This window comes from Macaca mulatta, chromosome 7 (genome assembly GCF_049350105.2).
Source record: "Macaca mulatta isolate MMU2019108-1 chromosome 7, T2T-MMU8v2.0, whole genome shotgun sequence".
NCBI lineage: Eukaryota > Metazoa > Chordata > Mammalia > Primates > Cercopithecidae > Macaca > Macaca mulatta.
In genome coordinates this window covers 128,060,749-128,084,641 of record NC_133412.1, presented here as the reverse complement: position 1 = coordinate 128,084,641, position 23,893 = coordinate 128,060,749, and the positions used below count along the sequence as shown (strand labels likewise).

Genomic DNA, 23,893 nt, shown 5'->3' with positions numbered 1-23,893 from the left:
ACTGGTCTCGAACTCCTGGCCTCAAGTGATCCACCTACCTCAGCCTCCCAAAGTGCTGGGATTACAGGCATGAGCCACCACACCCAGCCTGTCCTGCCCCGCTCCTTGCTTTTATAGAATCACTTTTTAAAAATGTATATACTCAGACCCCAGAAGCTCAGACATTTATCTGTATTTTTATTAAAATCACCCAGATAGTTCTGATGTATATTCTTATTTACTATTATTCATAATAAATATTTACTATTATTTACTATTATTTAATAGTGACTGATACTGTACATGGCCCTAATTTTTCCTTGTTCTGAATCCTGATTTTTCCACTCTCATAAGTATTTGATCCCGGATTTGTCATCAGTAAAATAGATCTATTGTTTATCTTTTCTTTTTTTTTTTTTTTTTTTGAGACGGAGTCTTGCTCTGTCACCCAGGCTGGAGTGCAGTGGCCGGATCTCAGCTCACTGCAAGCTCCGCCTCCCGGGTTTACGCCATTCTCCTGCCTCAGCCTCCTGAGTAGCTGGGACTACAGGCGCCCGCCACCTCACCCGGCTATTTTTTTGTATTTTTTAGTAGAGACGGGGTTTCACCGTGTTAGCCGGGATCGTCTCTCGATCTCCTGACCTCGTGATCCGCCCATCTCGGCCTCCCAAAGTGCTGGGATTACAGGCTTGAGCCACCGCGCCCGGCCTATCTTTTCTATTTCATATAATTGTATTCACTTAGAAAATATGGAATTTAGGCCAGGCGTAGTGGCTCACGCCTGTAATCCCAGCACTTTGAGAGGCCGAGGCGGATGGATCACACGAGGTCAGGAGTTGAAGACCAGCCTGGCCAAGATGGTGAAACTCTTGTCTATACTACAAATACAAAAAATTAGCCGGGCGGGTGGCAGGCGCCTGTAATTCCAGCTACTCGGGAGGCTGAGGCAGGAGAACCACTTGAACTCAGGGCGGAGGTTGCAGTGAGCCGAGTTCGCGCCACTGCACTCCAGCCTGGGCAACAGAGTGAGACTCCGTCTCAAAAAAAAAAAAAAAAGAAAAAAAGAAAACATGGAATCTGAAGTATACTTTTTTGGTTTTTGCATGTGTTTGCCTATTTATTTACAACTAAGACAAGATTTCATGTAAGAATTCTCAGTAATTATAGATGTTTCTTCACATTTTTCAGAACTTGCTTATAAAACATATAAAATTATACTAGATGTTATTGCAGTGTTCACATTTGTTTTTATAGGCATCTGCAGCATCCTATTTCCAGAAAAGAAATTCTCAAACTAATAAAACTGAGGAAGTGAAAGAAGAAAATCCTAAAAATGTATTATCTGAAACCCCAGCTATATGTCCTCAAAACACTGAAAACCAAAGGTCAGTACATAGAGAAATTTAGCATGCAGTGACCAAGTATAAAAAGTATACAGTAGCAGCAATACAAAATTATGCAGTGCTGTTATTCCTTAATACAAATAATACATTGGCATTGGTAGTGGGCATTCTGGACACTTGTGGCTTTAAGGAAGCCACAGATATTAATGTCTATTTACAATATTTATTAAAATATGCTTTAGTAAATTGTATATTTTTAAATTGTAGATATATTTTATTGGGATATATTTTATAATTTTTTTTGTTTGTTTTTAAATAGTTTAATGGGAAGAAACAACAAGATACAAAAAGAAGTGTATTAATAAGTAGTTTCATCCAACTAGTTTCTGTCTCCAAAAACAACCACTGCAACAAGTTTCTTGTAGAACTTTCCAAAATTATTCTGTTTATGTGCAAATACCTATTTGTCTATTTTTTGTTTCACACATTATTCTGTACCTTACTTTTTTCACTTAACAATAGCTTTTGCAGCTTATTTTCTATTACTACATAAAGAACTTCTTTATAGTGGCTGGGCACTCAGGAGGCTGAGGCAGGAGAATTGCTTGAACCCAGGAGATGGAGGCTGCAGTGAGCCAAGATTGCGCCACTGCACTCCAGTCTACGCGACAGAGTGAGACTCCTTCTCAGAAAAAACAAGAAGAAAAGAATAGTCACAATTTCATTTTTGCCATAATATATCTTATTTTTCTCATGCTGAGCAGTCCAGGGAGAAAAATAATAATAAAATAAAGTATATCTTATTTTCCTAATAACTTTATGTGAACCAGTTTAATTTGAGGGAGTGGCTGTGGTTTTCACATTTCCTGTTTTGTTCTGAATTTAATTTAGGTCTTAAACAATGAAAATTTTATTTAAGAAAATTGATAGGCCGAGCGTAGTGGCTCATGCTTTTTTTTCAGCCTAACTTTTTTTTTCGCTCTTGTTGCCCAGACTGCAGTGCAGTGGCACCATCTCGGCTCACCACAACCTCTGCCTCCGGGTTCAAGTGATTCTCTTGCCTCAGCCTCCTGAGTAGCTGGGATTACAGGCATGTGCCTCTACGCCCTTCTAATTTTGTATTTTTAGTAGAGACGTGGTTTCTCCATGTTGGTCAGGCTGGTCTTGAACTCCTGACCTCAGGGGATCCACCCGCCTTGGCCTTCCAAAGCACAGGAATTACAGTTGTGAGTCACCATGCCCCACCCGCCTAATGCTTTTTTTGAGACAGTCTTGCTCTGTCACCAGGGCTGGAGTGCACTGGTGCAATCTCAGCTCACTGCAACCGCCATCTTCTGGGTTCAAGCGATTATCATGCCTCAGCCTCCTGAGTAGCTGGGATTACAGGTGTGTGCCACCATGCCTGCTAATTTTGTTATTTTTTGGCAGAGATGGAGTTTTGCCACATTGACCAGGCTGGTCTCAAACTCTTGGCCTCAAGTGATCTGCCCACCTCAGCTTCCCAAAGTGCTGGGATTACAGGTGTGAGCCACCATACCTGGCCAAGCCTAACACTTTGGAAGGCCAATGTGGTCAGATAGCTTCAGCCCAGGAGATTGAAACCAGCCTGGGCAATGTAGGGAGACCCCGTCTCTACCAAAAGTTTTAAAATCAGCCAGGTGTGGTGGCACGTGCCTGTAGTCCCAGCTACTTGGAAGTCTGAGGTGGGAGGATTGCTTGAGCCCAGGAATTTGAGGTGGCAGTGAGCTGATTATACCACTGCACTCCAGCCTGGGCGACAAAGCAAGACCCTGTCTCTTGAAACAACAACAAAGAAGATTGATAATTTAATTTTTCATACTATCGGTTATACATAAAACTTACTTTTTGAAATTTTAAGGAATTACGACTATTAAAACTAATATTTTTCACAGATGTTGATATACTAAATCAGAAATGTCCAATTTTAGCCAGGTGGCTGTGCACTCTTTTAGTCCCAGCTACTTAGAAGGTTGAGGCAGAAGGGTTGCTTAAGCCCAGAAGTTTGCAGCCAGCCTGGGCAACATAGTGAGACTCACATCTCTTTAAAAAACAAAAAAAGAAAGAAATGTTCAAGTTTGGTTTTGTTTTTAAAAATAGCTGTTTAGAAGCAGAAGATTGCAGGCTGTTAGGTAGATTTGTGACGTTGCTCCAAGTTTCATTAAAATGGGTCTTCATTAATTTTTGGAAATTCAAGAACCTTTGTTATACCTTGATTTTTACTTGTTTTGATCTGTTATTTTTCTGGAAATCGGTTTACGTTAAGATTACTTAAAATTTGCTTATTTTCAGAAATTAGAGCAAGTGGTTATGGTCATACTAGTAATTTTTTAATAAAATTTTTTTAACCTTAAAAAGTTTAGGCCACGTGCGATGGCTCAAGCCTGTAATCCTAGCACTTTGGGAGGCCGAGATGGGCGGATCACGAGGTCAGGAGATGGAGACCATCCTGGCTAACACGGTGAAACCCCATCTCTACTAAAAATACAAAAAATTAGCTGGGAGTGGTGGCGGGAGCCTGTAGTCCCAACTACTCAGGAGGCTGAGGCAGGAGAATGGCGTGAACCCGGAAGGTGGAGCTTGCAGTAAGCCGAGATCACGCCACTGCACTCCAGCCTGGGCAAGAGAGCGGGACTCTGTCTCAAATAAATAAATAAATAAATAAATAAAATTAAAAAAACGTTTAGACTTGTTATTTAGGATTCGTTTAGGTTCATCCTAGTGAGGGGCGTATAACTGGTGAGTTAAACATAAGAGACTCTGGGCCGGGCACAGCGGCTCACACCTGTAATCCTAGCACTTTGGGAGGCTGAGGCGGGCGGATCACAAGGTCAGGAGTTCGAGACCTGCCTGGCCAATATGGTGAAACCCTGTTTCTACTAAAAATACAAAAATTAGCTAGGTGTGGTGGTGCGTGCCTGTAGTCCCAGCTGTTCGGGAGGCTGAGGCAGGAGAATCACATGAACCCAGAAGGTGGAGGTTGCAGTGAGCTGAAATGGAGCCACTGCACTCCAGCCTGGGGGAAAGAGCGAGACTCTGTCTATGTAAAAAAACAAAACCATAGACTCTGGAGTCAAATTTCCTGGTTGTTGAATCCCAGGTCTGAGTTCTACTGTTTGTGTAACCTGGGATAAGTTATTTCACCTCTCTCAGCCTCCCTTTCCTCACTTATGGAATGGAGATAATAATTGTATCTATCTCATAGTGTTATTGTCATTTAAATAAGGTATTATGCATAAAGCTTTTAGAATAGTGCCTAGTAGATAGTAAGTGATCAGTAAATGTTAAATATTTGCATTAAACCTTCACTTGTGTAACTTAAAGACAATTTATGTCATGAGTGGAATCTAATGAAATGTACAAATGTGCTGTGTCCATGCTTCACCTAATGCTGATGCAGGTCAGCTCTGAGAGCAAGGGTGAGGCGATGGGAAAGGGACTTGAGAAAAGTAGTGAGGAATTCAAATAGCTGGTTTGGGGAAATAGAAAAAGAGCGTACCAAGGACATGTGGAAGAATTTTACCAGGCCACAAGGGCTAAGTGAGGTTAGAGACCTTGAGCCTGTCTACATTCATTAAAAAGTTGAAAGTACAGAGTTCATGGTTGCTACACTTGGAAAATACAAATGTGAGTGATCCTTTTGAATTTACCTTACAAAGGATTTTCCAGTTCATTGATCCTGCAGTCTCTAGGCAGTTTAAAGTAATATGAGGCCAGTCACAGTGGCTTATGCCTGTGATCCCAGCACTTTGGGAAGCCAAGGTGGGCAGATCGCTTGAGGTCAGGAGTTTGAGACCAGCCTGACCAACATGGTGAAACCCCATACAAAAAATTTGCCGGATGTGGTGGCGCATGCCTGTAATCTCAGCTACTTGGGAGGCTGAGGCAGGAGAATCGCTTGAACTCAGGAGGCAGAGGTTGCAGTGAGCTGAGATCGCACCATTGCGCTCCAGCCTGGGTGACAGAGTGAGACTCCGTCTCAAAAAAAAAAAGTAATATGAATATTAACAAGTGTAACTGTGTCTTCCTTATTTTACATAATAGATGTCAAAGATTTAACTCTGTATTAAGTATAAAATATTTTCACATAATTGTGATTTTAGGCCAAAGACTGGGTTCCAGATGTGGCTAGAAGAAAATAGAAGTAACATTTTGTCTGACAATCCTGACTTTTCAGATGAAGCAGACATAATAAAAGAAGGAATGATTCGGTTTAGAGTATTGTCAACTGAAGAAAGAAAGGTAAGGATAATTGTGCCAAGGTTGAGATCTTAGTGAATTCCCAGATTTAAAAAATTATTATAGAAATGCCTTTTGGCCGGGTGTGGTGTCTTACGCCTGTAATCCTAGCACATTGGGAGGCCAAGGCGGGAGGATCACTTAAGCTCAGCAGTTTGTGACCAGCCTGGGCAACATAATGAGACCTCATCTCTAACAATAATAATAATAATCTCTAATAATAACAACGATGATAATAACAATCATGATAACTTTAAAAAAAAAAAGGAAAAACCTTTTTCTGTTTTTGGAAATTGAATACATCCACCAAACTTATTTTGAAAGAGTTTGTCATATATGTCGTAATATGGATAGGTAGTAATTATTATGTAATGGTGATGGGTTTTTTGTTTTGTTTTTGTTTGAGGCAGGTCTTGTTTTTTCATCCAGGCAGGAGTGTCTTGGTGTGATCACGGCTCACTACTACCTCGACCTCCTGGGCTCAAGCAATTGTCCTCTTTTTTTTTTTTTCTGTAGAGATAAGCTCTCACTGTGTTGCCCAGCCTGGATGATTAATTTTTTGACAGTTTACCGTTTTAATTTCTGTAAGTTCCTGTATGTTTTAAGTTAGGAGGCTACCCCAAGAAAAGATACATTTGTTAAAAATCAAAAGTGTCAAGCTGAGTTCATTGGCTCAAGCCTATAATCCTAGCACTTTGGGAGGCCAAGGCAGGAGGATCTGTTGAGCCCAGGAGTTTGAGACCAGCCTAGACAACAAAGTGATACCCCATCTCTACAACAAATTTAAAAATTAGCCTGGCATGGTGGCACACACCTGTAGTCCCAGTTACTCAGGAGGCTGAGGTGGGAAGATCACTTACTTGAGCCCAGGAGGTCAAGGCTGCAGTGAGCCGTGATTGTGCCACTGCACTCCAGCATGGGTGACAGAGTGAGACCATGTCTCAAGGGGGAAAAAAAATTAATAAGTAAAAATGAATTCACATTTTTTGAATACTACTTTAGGGTTCTTGCAAGCAGAATTTTTAGAAATTCTATCTACTTACACATTGGATACTCCATGAGACTATTCCTTTTGGGAAAAAGACTGGTGTTCTGTTCCAGCCTTTGACATGGAAATTAGGACAGGTGTCTGGCTTGCTTCTCATGAACTTCTGCCATGTGAAGGAAGGAAGGAGCAATTTCTGTGTTAGATGTGGAAGGAATGTGTGTGGTGTACCAGTTAAATCCTCAGGTTTCACTTCCCCAGGAATGGCAGGGCACAGCACAGGCACCTAGTAACATAGATACTTGCTTTGGTAAATTGGGTTTTATGAAAATGGTGTTGTGTAATGAAGAAGCCAGAAACTGGTCTAAACACCTTTAGCATCATTTAGAACCTCATTTACAATTTTATGTTTCTCATTTGTTGTTCGATAAAATGGCATCTAAATAAATAAGACCTTACACCGCAAAAAAGGAAGAGACTTGGCAAAGGCTGTGATTGTGTTTTTGAATACTTAAAAATGTAATCAATGTTCTTAAGGTAAACCGTAAACATTTACTTAAATCCAGTTTGTTAATGTGAGAAATTCTACAGCTTGAAGAGCCCTTGAAATGGCCAGGGAAATAAAGTAGGAGCGGGGAACTCTTATAGATTAAAAGAGATTTAAGAGACAGATGAAATGAGTGGACTTTATCTGGCTCTTGCTAAGTGAATAAAAACCAAACCCCAAAGAATATATACTCCTTTATATAACATTCCTGAAATGATAACGTGATCAGGATGGAGAATAGAGTAGTGGTTGCCCGGGGTTGGAGTCGGAGTTGGGGCTTGGGGAAGCGGTTCTGTATTTTGACTGTGGTGGTAAACAAATAAACCTACAATAAAATTAAATACATACATACACCCAAATGATAGAAGTAAAATGGGATTGTTTCAATGTCAGTTCCCTATAGTTGTGATTGTTGGGCTATAGTTTTGCAAAATGTTACCACTGGGGAAAACTGGGTCAAGGCTACACAGGATCTTTCTGTATTATTTCATACAGCTGCATGTGAAACTGCAATTATCTTAGAATAAAAAGTTTCCTTTTTAAATAGTACTGTAATTATAGTATTTTGCAACTATATGATTAATATAAGCAAAGCTTAGATTGAGATATAAAAGTAATACAAATGTTTAATGTGCTCTGCATTTAAGTAATAAAAGATTTGTTAACAATGAGAACACTTAATTCAAGTGCTAATTATTCTGCTTTATATATAAAAATATTACCTGGAAAAGTAAATAAATCATTTACTTCTTATTTGTTATTTCCTAAAAATATTTTCTTTTCACCCCTGCTATTTTACAAAGGCATGGGCTAACAAAGCCAAAGGAGAAAAGGCAAGTGATGGAGCTGAAGCAAAGAAGCGAAACCGTGTGGTTGATGAAAGCGATGAAACAGAAAACCAGGAAGAAAAAACAAAAGAGAATCTGAATTTGCCTAAAAAGCAGAAACCTTTAGATTTTTCTACAAATCAGAAACTATCAGCTTTTGCATTTAAGCAGGAGTAAAGGAAGAAAGTGACCCTAGGAAAGTAATGGATTTTTTTTACTCATCTTGGTTTGAATATAGACTTGAGTCTTTGGAAAACTCATTATATATTTTTTAAAGAGTTTGAAGCAACTGTTTGTCTTTATAAGATAATGTAGTAATTATATCGGTGTAGGTAACAGGGCATATGTAAAAACTATCATATTTGCAGATTACTCTGCCTCCAAATGCAGGGCCTTTCAGAGATGCATTGTGATTGTAATTACTGAGTTGAAGCCACAACCAATTTGAATTTGTTTCTTACCTTGAAAAATCATTAAAGCCAAGGTATTAAAACCTCTGTGCATTGATACCTTCTAGGGGTTTGGTTCATTTGTTTTTTGTCGTGTACAAGGAAGGACAATAGTCTTCTTCCCAAGTGTGTTAGCATAGACTATATGTTTCTACTAGACCTAGGGGACCACGTCTTTTAATAATATTGGCCCTAAACATGTAAATAATCTTGTAGGTGAGACTTTTTTTCCCGGAAATTTCTTCCTGTGTGGCTTTCAGTTGTCTGTTTGTATAGCCTGGATTTTTTTGAGATAAATGTAACTTTCTCATTTGTATATTTGTCTTGATATGGTCTTAATGTTTTCTTTCCATGAAATGTATATATTTCTAGAAAATATATCTTATATTTACTACCATAATTTCTGCCACCACCCTCATCTTGCTCTGCATTATACACAGTAGAGAAGAACTGAAGACACTGCTGTGACAATATTGCAGTCCAAGGCATCATGTGCTCCTGGTGGGATACTCTGGTTATCAACATGAACAGTACTTTCCTGAGCAAGTCTTTGAAGGCTTGATAAGAGACCAAAGTTACGGAAAGTATTTAACTCTTCTTTTATATCAAACAAACAAGGTTTCATCATTTCATACATTTTTGGTTATTCTAAGCAGAGACTAATACAAATACAGCCACATAAAGGCAGTGTACTGAGGGTGGGAGGGAAAGAATCACATAAAATCAGCTGACTCAAAATTGAGGGTAGTAATAGGTTGAAAGGGAAACAGTATGTTGAAAATTTAGACATAAAGGAGCCAAGAATATTCCTTATCCCATGATGATTAAGGTTAGGAAGACACACATTTTTGATTTTTTAATTAGTAGCTGATATCAGAGACATGATAGCACAGTGGTTGTGAGCACAGATTCCAAAGCCAGACTACCTAGGTTCAAAGACCCACTTCTCTACCTACTACTAATAGTTGGGTCATGTTGGGCTGGTGACCCAATTTCTAGCCTTTGTTCCCTCCTTGTTACCAGAATTAAATGAAATGAAAGCACTTAGTTTCTGACACATAGTAATCTTTTATATAAAAGTTACTATTCTGATAATGAGGATGCTGTTATTTCATCTTGCTTTGTTATTAGGTCTGAATACTATACAAACTAATTTTGATTTCAAGATCTTAAGTAAAGGTTTATTTATAGTACATTGGAAAGCATGTTTGTAGACATTTATTTTGTTTTTGGTTTCTCAACTTGCTTTGTATATAGTTTATAATACCAGGTTGGTACAAAAGTAAATGCAGTTTTGCCATTTCAGTGGCAAAAACCGCGATTACTTTTGTGCCAGCCTAATGCTTAAGGTTATAATCTGTGTGTATTTCAGATTCATAGCAACCTGATAATACCAAGAATTTGCAAAAGGGTTTTTAATTTCCTACTTTTATTTGGCTGAAGGAAGGTTTTTGTGTTGACTCGGTTTAACTTACAAATCGAACTTTGAAACCAAGAAACATCCTTGTTTCTCTGCTATATAATAGTAAACCTGTTTTTTTCCAGTGTTTTTTTTTTTTTTTTTTTTTCAGAGAATTGGGACTGAATAGTATGAAAGTGAAAATGGAAATAAATTAATATATTAATCATCGTATCAATAATACTGCCTACTTGAGCTTATTGTATACTATAGAAAATTGACATAATCTTAATTTTATTCTCCAAAAGCAAAAACTCCTTGGAGGAGGTTACTTTACAGATTTATTTCGGAGAGCAAGTGAATAGGCACTGGGGTTATGTGCAACTCTGGGGACTGTGCTATGATCTGTAGCCTCCCATGTCTGTTTAGCAGCCTGGAGTGAGTCACTGTCACTAACATGGAACAGATGCCAGGTAGTCCCTTTGGACAAAAGGATGAGGCCCATTCATATAGAAAGCATCTTAATCAGTGACTGTTGGTCTTATGGGCCCTCTTTGTTTCCCATCTGTTTTATTATTAGAATATATAATTTTCCCCCAGGTTTTCATCTTGAATCTCTCAAACCTACAGAAAATTTGAAATTTGACAGTAAACACCCGTATATCCTTCCTCTAGTTCATCTTATTGTTGACATTTTTACCATGTATGTTTTATAGACAGGATTTTTTCTGAACCATTTGAAATATGCATATACTTCATCCCTCAGTACTCAGCACGTACCCTAAGAACAAAGATTTTCTTCTGCATAATTACAATACCATAATTACTCCAAAGAAATTTAACAGATGATGTTATTACATAGCCTGTATTTTATAATAAAATTTCCCTCAAAGTGCTGTTAGCCATTTTTACCCCCAGTTTAGGATCCATTCAAGAATCATGCATTGTTTTTAATTATTAGAGGTACGGGGTTTTTTTGGTTTTTGTTTTTTTCAGACAGAGCCTCTCTCTGTCACCCAGGCTGAAGTGCAGTGACACAATCACAACTCATTGTAGCCTTGACCTCCCTGGGCTCAGGTGATCCTCCTGCTTCAGCCCCAAGTAGCTGGGAGTGTAGGTGCATGCCACCACACCTGGCTAGTTTTTGTATTTTTTTAAATAGATGGGGTTTCACCATGTTGCCCAGGCTGGTCTCAAACTCCTGTGTTTGTTTGTTTGAGACAGTCTCTCTGTTGCCCAGGCTGAAGTACAGTGGCATGATCTTGGTTCGCTGCAGCCTCTGCCTTTCGGGTTCAAGTGATTCTCTGGCCTCAACTTCCTGAGTAGCTTGGATTACAGGTGCGCGCCACCACGCCCAGCTAATTTTTGTATTTTTCATAGAGACAGGGTTTCCCCCTGTAGGCCAGGCTGGTTTCAAACTCCTGACCTCAAATGGTCTGCCCACCTCAGCCTTCCAGAGTGCTGGGATTACAGGCGTGAGCCACCGCACGCAGCCCCAAGGTTAAAATTTGAAGGATGGCCTGTGCCAGAATGGGCAGAAGGTAGTATTCTGGGATTGACACTAATTTCTACCCACTTTGGGACTGTATTATAAAGGACAAAAACTGATGGAATAGGAAATAAACATAATGGAATAAAAAAAGCCAAAAGTTGGTCTTTTGATAGATTAATGAATTAGAAAAATTATGTCTGCTTCATCTGAAAAGTCAGGATTGTCAGACAAAATATTACTTATATTCTAGCCACATCTGGAACCTGGTCTTTGGCCTAAAATCACAATTATGTGAAAACATTTTATACTTAAGACACAGTTTAAAGTACCTTATGATTTTAAGTTAGTAATCAATCATAAGTCTTTGATATCTATTATATAAAGTAAGGAGGACAGAGTTACACTTGTTAATATTCATATTACATTGATCATGGTGAGAGAAAAGCACAAAAAATGATCTTAGGAATGAAAAGAGATTTATTAACTACAAATGATACAGATATGAAAAAGAAGCTTGTAGTCAGTTTTGTGTGTCAAATTGGCTAAGCGAGAGTCACCAATATTCAATCAAATACTGACTTATTTTATGGATATTAAAGTTCATGATCAGTTGAATTTGAGGAAGAGAGAATATCCTAGATCATCTGTATGGGCCTGATTTAATCAGTTCAAAGGCCATAAGAGCAAAACTGAGGCTCCCCTGAGAAAAAAGAGGAAATTATACCTGTAGGTAGCAACTTCAGCTCATGCCCAAGGCTTCTAGCCTGCCAATCCTGAAGGTCTGGCCTGTGGATTTAGGGTTTTAGACTTGCTGTGCCAGCCCCCCATAATTATGTGAGCCAGTTCATTGCAAGAAATCTTACATATATTTCCTACCAGTTCTATTTTTTGGTTGAACACTGACTCAAGGTATTACAAACAATTTTATGACAACAAATTGGAAAACTTTAATGAAATGAACAGGTACCTACAAAAGCAAAGCTTATTAAAATTGAGACATTTATGATAATAAAACATTTAGGAATAAATTTAACAAAATAAATGCAAAACTTACACTTTGAAAACTATAAAACATTGTTGAAAGACATAAAAGAAGAACTAAATAAATTGAAAGCCATCTCACAGTTATGGACCAGAAGACTTAATACTGTTAACATGATAATACTCCCTAAACTTATTTATAGATTTAATGAAATCCCTATCAAAACCACAGCTGGCTTCTTTGCAGAAATTGACAAGCTGGTCCTAAAATTGATAAGGAAATTCAAGGGACCCAGAATAGCCAAAACACTCTTGAAAAAGTAGAGTAAGTTGGAGGATTCACACTTTCCACTTTTAAAACTTACTATAAAGACAGTGTGGTACTGGCATAGAATAGACATAAAGATTAATGGAATAGAATGGAGAATCCAGAAATAGACCCTCTCATTTACAATTAATTGATTTTTAACAAGAGTGCCAGGAAAATTTAATGGAAAAAGGATAGTCTTTTCCACAAATGATGTTGGACATCTAGACACATCCCAAAGAAGTTGGAGCTGTACCTCACACCATATAGTGAATCAAGACCTAAATGTAAGAGCTGAAACTATTAAGACCCTTAGAAGAAAACAGATGTAAATCTTTGTGACTTTAAATATGACACCAGAAGCACAGTCAACAAGAGAAAAGATGAAGTCAACATCAAAATTAAAAATTTTGATGTTTCAGGGAACACCATCAAGAAAGTGATAGCCAAGTACAGTGGCTCACACCCATAATCCCAGCACTTTGAGAACTCTGAGGTAGGAGATTGTGTGAGCCCAGAAGTTCGACTTCGTCTCCACAAAAAAATTGTAAAAATTATCTGGGCATGGTGGTGCATGCCTGTAGTCCCGCTACTCAGGAGACTGAGGCAGGAGAATGCCTAAAGCCCAGGAATTCGAGGCGGCAGTAAGCTATGATTGCACCATTGCATTCCAGTGGCCAATAAGCACATGAAAAGATGCTCAGTATGTTTAGTCATCAGGAAAATGCAAATCAAAAACCACAAAGAAGCTGGGCACACAGGTACATACCTATAGTCCCAGCTACTCAGGCCACTGAGGTGGGAAGATTACTGGAAGTGTGGAGTTCAAGGCCTCAGTGTACTATGATTGCGCCTGTGAACAGTTGTTGTGTTCTAGCCCGGGCAACATAGTGAGACTGTCTAAGGAAAAAAAAAAAAAAAACAGATAACACTTCACACCTACTACCACTAGGATGGCTATAAGGCCATAATCAGAAAGATGGACAATAACAAATGTTAGTGAGGATATGGAGAAACAGGAACCCTTATAAGTTGCTGGTAGGAATGTAAAATGGTGCCATTACCAGTTCCTCAAAAGGTTAACTGGCAATTCCACAGCTAGCTATAAGCCCAAAATCAATGAAACTGTGTATCCACATGAAAACATAGATGAATATTCATACATCGTTTTCCCTGATAGCTAAAAAGTAGAAACAACCCAAATGTTAATCAACAGATGAATGGATAAATATTATTTGATAACAAAAAGAAGTGAAGTACTGATACATGTTATAACATGAATAAACCATAAAAACACTATAAGTGAAAGAAACCTCACAAAGAACCACATATTTTACCCTATTTTTCTAAAAATAAAAATGAACTTATTAAGAGGGATATTTTAATAACGGGGGGAGGAAAAAAGAAACACAAAATACTAGTAAGCAAGTAATTAGGGCAATTTATATTCCTAATGGAATATAAACTTCTGGTTCAGAGAAGTGATTTTTCAATAACTTACGGGAGTACTGAAACTTGTCAGAAACCCATGGGGTTAGGACTGACAGTAATTTTCCAACATAGGGTGTTCATGTTCAAAGCTTGAGTAAATACTGAGTGCCAGACCAGGACATGAAAACAACCTGGTAAGCTATTTAAGAGTTGGGAAGCTGGGCGAGGTGGCGCATGCCTGTAATCCTAGCCCTTTGGGAGGCCGAGGTGGGCGGATTGCCTGAGCTTAGGAGTTTGAGACCACCTGGGCAACATGGTGAAACCCCTTCTTTACTAAAATATAAAAAGTTAGCTGGGCATGGTGGCATGCACCTGTGGTTCCATCTACTCGGGAGGCTGAGGCATGAGAATTGCTTGAACCTGGGAGGTGGAGGTTGCAGTGAGTGGAGATCGCGCCACTGCGCTCCCGCCTGGGCGACAGAGCAAGACTCTGTCTCAAAAAAAAAAAAAAAAGGAATATATTGAGAATATGTCATTGTCCCTATAGTAGGGAGAAGCACTCCAGGCCATACTTTCAAGCCCAAATCGGCCTTATATAGATGTTAGTCTACTAGTTCAGGGGAAGAGCCTCAAAATAATTCCCTTTAAAGACAAGACTCTCCTTATCCACGAAGCCTTTCCTGTCCTGCTCAGGCGTGGGCAGACCAGGGCTTGTTCATCTTGAGGCCCAGGATCCTGCCCTCTTCAGTCCAGAATATACTAGTCTGATTTTTGAAATACCAATTTAAGCTTGTGGGGGCTGGCAGCCTGAAAGTTTTTATAGGGCTGACAAGCAGGGTAGAAACCAGGAAATCAAGGTCAGAGTTGATGTAGAGTGAAATCAGCAGGGTGGGCTGGCAGGCTATCTTGAGGCAGGACGGCTAGTGAGGATACCTTCAAACAGAGGACCACATATTTTGATTCCACTTTTATGAAATATTCAGAATGGGCAAATCTATAGAGACAGAAAGTAGATTGGTGGTTGCCTAGGACTGGGAGTTAGGGGGAAAGTGGGAGTGACTGATAATGAATACAGGGTTTCTTTTTGGAATGATGAAAATTTTCTAGAATCTGGTTTTAGATAGTGGTAGTTGTTGCATAATTATATGAATTTACTAAAAGCCTGGTGCGGTGACTCACACCTGTAATCCCAGCACTTCGGGAGGCTGAGGCGGGTGGATCACGAGGTTAACAGATCGATACCACCCTGGCCAACATGGTGAAACCCCATCTCTACTAAAAATACAAAAATTAGCTGGGCATAGTGGTGTGTGCCTGTAGTCCCAGCTACTTGTGAGGCTGAAGCAGGAGAATGGTGTGAACCCAGGAGGCGGAGCTTGCAGTGAGCCGAGATCACGCCATTGCACTCCAGCCTGGCAACAGAGCAACACTCCATCTCAAAAAAAAAAAATAACAACAACAAAAAAAATGAATTGTATACTTTACATGAGTGAAAGTATGGTATATGAATTATGGCTCAATAAAGTTGTTATAGTAAAACTAACTCAAGAAAAAATAGAAAATCTGAATAGTCTATAACCAGTTTTTAAAATCAGTCTATACTTAGAATTCTTTTCAAAAAGAAAACCACCAGGCTAGGTGAATTTAAAATTCTATCACATAATGAAGTAAAATTTACAGTCTTATATAATTATGGAGTATAATGACAGTCATAATCTTGATATAAAATTTGACAAGGTTCAAGAAAGAAAAATTATAAACCAATCTCATTCATGAACATGGGATGAAAAATCCTAAGTGAAAGTTTTAGTAGGCCAGATCCAACAATGTATTAAAAAATACTATTCAGCTACCCCATTGGCTTAATCCTAAAGACACAAAATTGGTTCAACATTAGAAAGTCAGTTAATGCTAATTAAAGCACAAAATTAAAGTGTTCTTTCACAAAAACATATATCTTGTTCAAAGAGATTTGTGCCATCTGGTTTATTTATGTCACTATGGAATTAATTTTGTATGGCACTAGACCATATGTCCCAAGGGCTTATAAACACACTGAAGTATTTTGATAAAGAGGATAGTAATATAAGCATAAATTTAAAATATTCCAACACTTGTTAGAAAGGGAATAATGCTGTTTCTTTACTTGTAAGTTGTATTTTACTTATCTGTGCTTATTTTAGACATAGGGTGTCACTCTGTCACCCAGGCTGGAGTGCAGTGGTGCAATCATAGCTCACTGTAGCCTCAAATTCTTAGGCTCAAGGGATTCTCTCACCTCAGCTTCCCGAGGAGCTGGGACTACAAGAATTTGCCACCATGCCCAGCTGATTTTTTTTTTTTTCTTAGAATTTCTCTCTGTCACCCAGGCTGGAGTGCAGTGTCGTGATCTCGGCTCACTGCAAGCTCTGTCTCCTGGGTTCACGCCATTCTCCTGCCTCAGTCTCCAGAGTAGCTGGGACTACAGGCGCCTGCCACCACACCCGGCTAATTTTTTTTGTATTTTTTAGTATAGACGGGGTTTCACCGTGTTAGCCAGGACGGTCTTGATCTCCTGACCTCATGGTCCACCTGTCTCGGCCTCCCAAAGTGCTGGGATTACAGGCGTGAACCAGCCACAGCTGATTTTTTTTAAATGTCTTGATTTTTTAAAATTTTTGGACAGAGTCTCGCCGTCTTGCCCAGGCTGGTCTCGAACTCCTGGGCTCGATCAATCCTCCCACCTTGGCCTCCCAAAGTGTTGGGATTACAGGTGTGAACCACCACGTCTGGCCGTAAATTGTATTTATTTATTATTTTTCCTTTTAAAAAAAAGTCCAGTCCTATAATTAATTTAATAGATCTCTATCTTCTATTTTTCCTTTAAAAAAAATTTTCCAGACCAGATGCGGTGGCTCATGCCTGTAATCCCAGCACTTTGGGAGGCCGAGGCGGGCGGATCACGAGTTCGGGAGATCGAGACCATCCTGGCTAATACGGTGAAACCCTGTCTCTACTAAAAATACAAAAAAAATTAGTTGGGCATAGTGGTGGGCGCCTGTAGTCCCAGCTACTCTGGAGGCTGAGGCAGGAGAATGGCGTGAACCCAGGAAGCAGAGCTTGCAGTGAGCCGAGATTGCGCCACTGCACTCCAGCCTGAGTGACAGAGTGAGACTCCGTCTCAAAAAAAAAAAAAAAAAAAAATTTCCAGCCCTGCAAATTAATTTAATAGATCTCTATCTTCTGCTTTCTCCTTACATATTTCTGTCAGAATTTATGTGTCTCTTTTGTAATTGTGGATACTTGCTTATCTCACCAAGAGACCCAGGTTTTTGAGAGCAAAAAAAACCATGCTGGTGAGTTGATTGGCATAATCGATACAGTACAAGCTTTGGAGTTTGATAGGCTTAGAGTTTATATTTGGCTCTACCTCTGGGGATATGTGGCCTCAGGGGACCACTTAACCTCTCTGACTTCCCATTATTTATGATCCTTGTAATAAAAGGGACAATAATTTCCTACTCAGACCTCCTCAGACAACCTGCACAGTCCACATCTCCAGAAGGATAGCCTACATATCTCTTGCCATCACTTCCTCTGGCCACAGCTGTGCTAGTAGAAGTGCAATTGACCACAATATTGGGGGTTCTAATATCTCTCCCATTTGTCTGGAATTTGGACACAGAAGCCAAATTCATTCATCTGCAGAACTAAACTGCATGGTCATATAAAGGCAGAGAAAACCAATCCAGTGAAAGTTGGAAAAGTGGGGAAAAAAAATAAAAACAAACTGAAAAATTATCACCTCAATATTGTCGCAGCTGCTTTTGTGGCTCTGATAACAAAAAAACCTAGAGAAAGAAGGATGAAGAGTTGGCATTCTATTCTTGGAGCAGATTAATGGCAAATGAAACATTTGTCCAAGATTGGAACTGGCCCCTCAAAAAGAGTGTTCTTCTCTGAAGACTGGATTGGAATTGATATAGACGGTGTTTCCAAAGAGGGAGGAGTAGTAATGTGGTTTGGTGAGATAGAGCCTCTATATGACATCATTTACCCCACATATGAAATGTTATAGCAGCTGATTAAAAATAGTAGCTGGGTGTATCTAAAGTATATGAAGAACTCTCAAACTCAATATTAAAAAACAAAACCAAAACATAATCCAATTAGAAGCTAAGGAAAAGACATGCACAGTCATTCAGTAAAAGGTTATACAACTGGCAAATAAACACGTGAAAAGATGTTCAATATCACTAGCCATTACAGAAATGCAAATTGAATCTACAGGGAGATATTACTATAGGCCTTTCAGAAAAGCCAAAATGAAAAATCGTGATACCAAATGCTGTTGATACAAGTGAGGATGCAGAGAAACTGGATCGCTTATATATGGCTGGCAGGAATGTAAAACTGTACAGCCTCTCTAGGAAATAGTCTGGTAGTTTCTTTCAAAACTAGAATGCATTTAACATACAACCCAGCAATTGCCCTCTTGGGTATTTATCCCAGAGAAATGAAAACTTATTTTTACACAGGGACTTGTACATGACTGTTCATATCAGCTTTATTTGTAATAGTACCAAACTGAAAACTACTCAAATGTCCCTCAATGTGTTAATGGTTAAACAAACTATAGTACATTCATATCATGGTATACTGTTCAGTAACAAAAAGAAATAAACTGTTGATACACTCCACAACTTGGATTAACCTCAAAGACATTATGCTGAGTGAAAAAAGCCAATCTCAAAGGAATATAAACTACAGAATTTAATTCACATAACATTCATGAAATAATTATAGAGATAAAGAGCAGATTACTAGTTATCAAAGTTAAAGATGAAGGCCAGGGCCGGGCGCGGCGGCTCAAGCCTGTAATCCCAGCACTTTGGGAGGCCGAGGCGGGCGGATCACAAGGTCAGGAGATCGAGACCACAGTGAAACCCCGTCTCTACTAAAAATACAAAAAATTAGCCGGGCGCGGTGGCGGGCGCCTGTAGTCCCAGCTACTCAGGAGGCTGAGGCAGGAGAATGGCGGGAACCCGGGAGGCGGAGCTTGCAGTGAGCCGAGATCGCGCCACTGCACTCCAGCCTGGGCAACAGCGTGAGACTCCGTCTCAAAAAAAAAAAAGATGAAGGCCAGGCATAGTGGCTCACACCTGTAATCCCAGCACTTTGGGAGGCTGATGTGAGCCCAGGAGTTTGAGAACAACTTGGACAACATAATGAGACCCTATCTCTACCAAAAATGAAAAATTAGCCAGGTGTGGTGGCATATATCTGTAGTCCCAGCTTCTTGGGAGGCTGAGGTGAGAGGATTGATTGAGTTCTGGAAGTTGAGGCTGCAGTGAGCCCTAATGTGCTACCACATTCCAGCTTGGACAGCAGAGTGTCTCTATTTAAAAAAAAAAAATTTTTTTTTTCTTTTTCTCTTGATATGGAGTCTCGCCCTGTTGCCTGGGCTGGAGTGCAGTGGTACGATCTCCGCTCCCTGCAACCTCCACCTCCCAGGTTCAAGCAATTCTCCTACCTCAGCCTCCTGAGTAACTGGGATTATAAGCATGTGCCACCACACCCGGCTAATTTTTGTATTTTTAGTAGAGATGAGGTTTCACCATGTTGGCCAGGCTGATCTTGAACTCCTGGCCTCAAGTGATCCACCTACCTTAGACAGAGACACTCATAAAATAAAATATAATAAAATAAAACAAAATTAAAATAAAATAAATAAAACCCTAATGTGGCATTTGTAGCTACTGGGAGATAATTTGTATTCCTGACTCCCCAGCATGGGCAAAAGCTCTTCAGGAACAGATGTATTTTTTTTGTATCTTCAGAACCTGCCACAGTAGATATCCTAAACAAGGTCATCAGTATATTTCTCCTGTGGACACTGATAAAGGATTCTGAGCCCACAACTGGTAATCTGAGTAATCTTTGTCAGTATACCAAGGAAAATAGGCATCACTGTTTTGTAGTCATTTTATGCTTAATTTTTGGAATAATAAAAGGACAGTTAAAAAAAAACTGTAATAGAAATGTTAACAAGAATTTAAACAGTACACCTTTGTTTCAAGTAAATGCTGGTCCACAAACATTTTAAAAGATTACACGCCTGTAATCCCAGCACTTTGGGAGGCTGAGGCAGGAGAATCGCTTCAGCTCAGGAGGCAGAGGTTGCAGTGAGCTGTGATCTTGCCACTGCACTCTAGCCTGGGCAACAGAGCCAGACCCTGTCTCAAAAAGAAAGAAAGAAAGAAAGAGCTGAGAGAGAGAGAGGGAGAGAAGGAGGGAGGGAGGGAGGGAAGGAAGGAAGGAAGGAAGGAAGGAAGGAAGGAAGGAAGGAAGGAAGGAAGGAAGGAAGGAAGGAAGGAAGGAAGGAGATCCTTTTAGCAAAACAGGATGTTTCAGGATCTTGTCTCAAAACATTACATGATGAAGTGCTTTCTGTTGAATAACTAATTGGCTGAAAGTACATTTCCTTTTTGTCCTTAGAAATATGTAAGTCACTTATTTATTCTTGAGTTTGAGACCATTCCTGTCTCTGGTAATCTGAGATCACCATCATCATTGAGTCCAGGGTGCTGCTGTCTCTTTACGCTCATCTTCTGATTTATCTAATAATATCAAAATGTCTTCCTCAGTCAGTTCTCTTTGCCACTGTGGATGGAAAATAAAAATTCTGAATTCTCAACTTCTATGAAATTGTAAGGCAAACTATAAAGATGGTTTCTCTAGTCTTCTTTTATACTTTCTTGGAAAATGATGTAATACTTGGGCAATGAAAAAAGAAAACAAAAGGATAGCAATTTATTTTTATTTTTTGCCATCATATCACCCTTTTAGGTGATTCCATTATTTTATATTTTCTTATAATTCAGTCACGTTAAAAATATGACTGGGACCTGGCCAACATGGCAAAACCCCGCCTCTACTAAAAATACAAAAATTAGCCAGGCACAGTGGCGGGTGCCTGTAATCCCAGCTACTCAGGAGGCTGAGGCAGGAAGAATCGCTTGAACCCAGGAGGCAGAGGTTGCAGTGAGCCAAGATCGTGCACCATTGCACTCCAGCCTGGTTGACAGAGAGAGATTCTGTTTAAAAAAAAAAAAAAAAAAAAAAAAAATATATATACACACACACACACACACACACACACACACACACATATAATATATATAATATATATTCCAGATATATATGGAAAAGATTAAAACATATGATAAAATAATTCCTTAAATCATGAAATAGCAAAATATGAAATATGAAAAACAAGATCAGTAAGATCCCATAATGTATCTTGGATTTATAAAAGCATCAATGAATCCATAAGGCAATCTCAAGACAGTATTTTTTTTCTAGCTGTTTAAGTAAATTTATCTTGTTCTTTGGAAGAACTCCAAGAAAGAATTAGAGCCATAAAAAACTAGTTCTTACAAACAGAGGCTAGGTGTGGTGGCTCCTGCCTGTAATCCCAGCACTTTGGGAGGCCAAGATGGGTGGATCACTTAAAGTTAGGAGTTCAAGACCAGCCTGGTCAACATGGTGAAAACTTGTCTCTACTAAAAATACAAAAATTAGCCAGGCATGGTGGTGGGTGCCTGTAATCCCAGCTACTCGGGAGGCTGAGGCAGGACAATCACTTGAACCCAGGAGGTGAAGGTTGAAGTGAGCCAAGATGGGACCACTGCACTCGAGATTCCATCTCAAACAAACAAACAAAAAACAAATAAAAATGCTCTAAAATGAAAATAAAAAACTAAAATTGGTTTCAGTGGAGATTGATGGTTAATGATGAGTTTTTGCTCATTTATTTCAGATAACAAGGTAACAGAGATACATTGTTGGTTGTCCACCTAATAGTTATTTTTCTGTTCTTAGTTTAATGGAACCCTCCTTTTGTTTCCTAACAGCAACAAAGTAACTGATATAAGCCAATTATGGCAATCCCATTGCTTTTTGCCAGTGATTGGTCTATGGGTGACAGTGTTCTAGCCAATGAAATAAGGAGCAATCAGGGCTTCTAAGAAGGTTTTTCTTGCTTGCTGACCTAGAAAGACAAGTATGAAAAGTAAGTACCGTTTTTTCTGTCTCTCTCTCTCTCTCTTTCTTTCTTTTTTTTTTTCTTTTTCTTTTTTTTTTTTTGTCAGGGTCTCACTCTGTTGCCTAAGCTGCTGGAGTGTGGTGGTGTGATCCTAGCTCACTGCAGTCTCAAACTCCTGGCTTCAAGTAATCCTCCAGCATCAGCCTCCCAAAGTGCTGGGATTAAAGGTGTGAGCCACCACACCCAGCAGAGGAAGTGCTTTTGACCTCACTTTGCCTGCTGTATTTGAACCCTTTATGTTCAGCGCTCTAGAAGTCATCTGTGCCAATGTGGAGACATTGACAACAGGCTGAGAATGACTAAGGAGAAAGTTAGAAAGTGCTTGAGTCCATGCCTATAATACCGCCTCCAGACTTCTGGTGAAGTGAAACAGTAAATGTAGTGTTTAAGCCAGTGGTTCTCAGCCTTGGCTGCACATGAGAATCACTCTTAATTCCCAGGACAATATCCATGCCAATGAAATCAGGTCTCACCAGGTGGGAGCCACGCCTTCTGGGTGATTCTGACATGCAGTCAATTTTAAGAACCATTGGTTTAAGCCACTTTTAGTTGGGCATTATGTTTCTAGCAGAAAAAAAAATACATATATATATATATAAATATATATATTTATATTATTTAATGACATCTCTAGAAAGGCAAAGGAAAAATTTTGTGTGGTCAAGATTCAGCAAGTGATTTGCTAGTTTTCAGAGACAGGTCTTAAAACACGTAAGATATATATATATCTTATGTCTCCACAGTAGTTTCTGATTGAAAACATATTTATTTTTAGCTAGATAAAACTCAGAGCCCCCAAATGGTGACAAGATCAGAACCCCTTTGTTTTCTCATCAGCTTTAGCTCATCCATCTGTGAAACATTCATAACATGGCAGTTAATTTCTACAAATACTTGGATGACTGGCTGGGACAAATGTACAGTAGCAGTTGTGGTGCTAAAAATAAAAATATAGCTAGAACAACAAAGAAACATGGTTCTGCACCTCTCTGCTGAGCTCTTCCATTCCCTTTGTCTTTACTGTAATTTCCAGTTTGGTTTTTTAATGCTTTTTAATGTTTTCGGTTTGCTAGAAATTTCCAGTATTTCTAGCAAAATGGTGGCCCCTGATCTGGTCTTACAGGCAGCAGCATTTCTGAATTTTCCAGGTGTAACATAATCAACTAAAGAGCATTAGGAGACTCCTGCATCCACATGAGGAATTGTTCCATTAAGATCATAAGCATCTGTCATCCCCTCTCACATTTGTGTTCTTATTGAGAGGCAAACTGCAAAATACAAACAAGGAAGCAAACAAAACAAAACAAAACAAAAACAGCTTGGTAAAATCTTCTATTACTCCAGTGTTTTAAGACCTGTCTCTGAAAACTGGCAAATCACTTCTGAATCCTGATCACACAAAATTTTTGCTTTGCCTTTCTAGAGATGCCATTAAATAATATAAATGAAATGAAAATAAGAAGTAAATCCACAAAATCAATGATCAGTGATGAAGTGAAAGGGATGGGGATATCCATGCATGAGAGAATTCAACAAATTTAGGAAAACAAGAAAGAGAAAGGAGGGGGGAGAGAGAAAGGAAGGAAGGAAGGAAGGAAGGAAGGAAGGAAGGAAGGAAGGAAGGAAGGAAGGAAGGAAGGAAGGGAGGGAGGGAGGGAGGGAGGGAGGGAGGGAGGGGAGGGACGGAGGGAGGAAGAAAGGGCAGATGACGAGACCCTGCCTCTACAAAGTTAAAAAATTAGCTGGGTGTGGTGGCATGTGCCTGTAGTTCCAGCTACTCAGGAGGTTGAGGTGGGAGGATCGCTTGAGC

At 39.4% G+C, this 23,893-nt stretch overlaps 1 protein-coding gene across 6 annotated transcripts in view; it reads left to right on the top strand.

Annotated features, from left to right (window-relative positions):
* Positions 1-8,701, top strand: part of WDHD1 (WD repeat and HMG-box DNA binding protein 1) — an 85,000-nt gene extending 76,299 nt beyond the window's left edge. For all 6 annotated transcript variants that reach the window (XM_077941042.1, XM_015143729.3, XM_077941041.1 and 3 more), the window contains 3 exons: positions 1,234-1,364; positions 5,444-5,582; positions 7,915-8,701. In XM_077941042.1, the coding sequence (XP_077797168.1) occupies positions 1,234-1,364; positions 5,444-5,582; positions 7,915-8,115 (471 nt within the window). In that variant the 3' untranslated portion in view covers positions 8,116-8,701. The remainder of the gene's footprint in view (positions 1-1,233; positions 1,365-5,443; positions 5,583-7,914) is intronic.
* Positions 8,702-23,893: the final 15,192 nt, after the last annotated feature.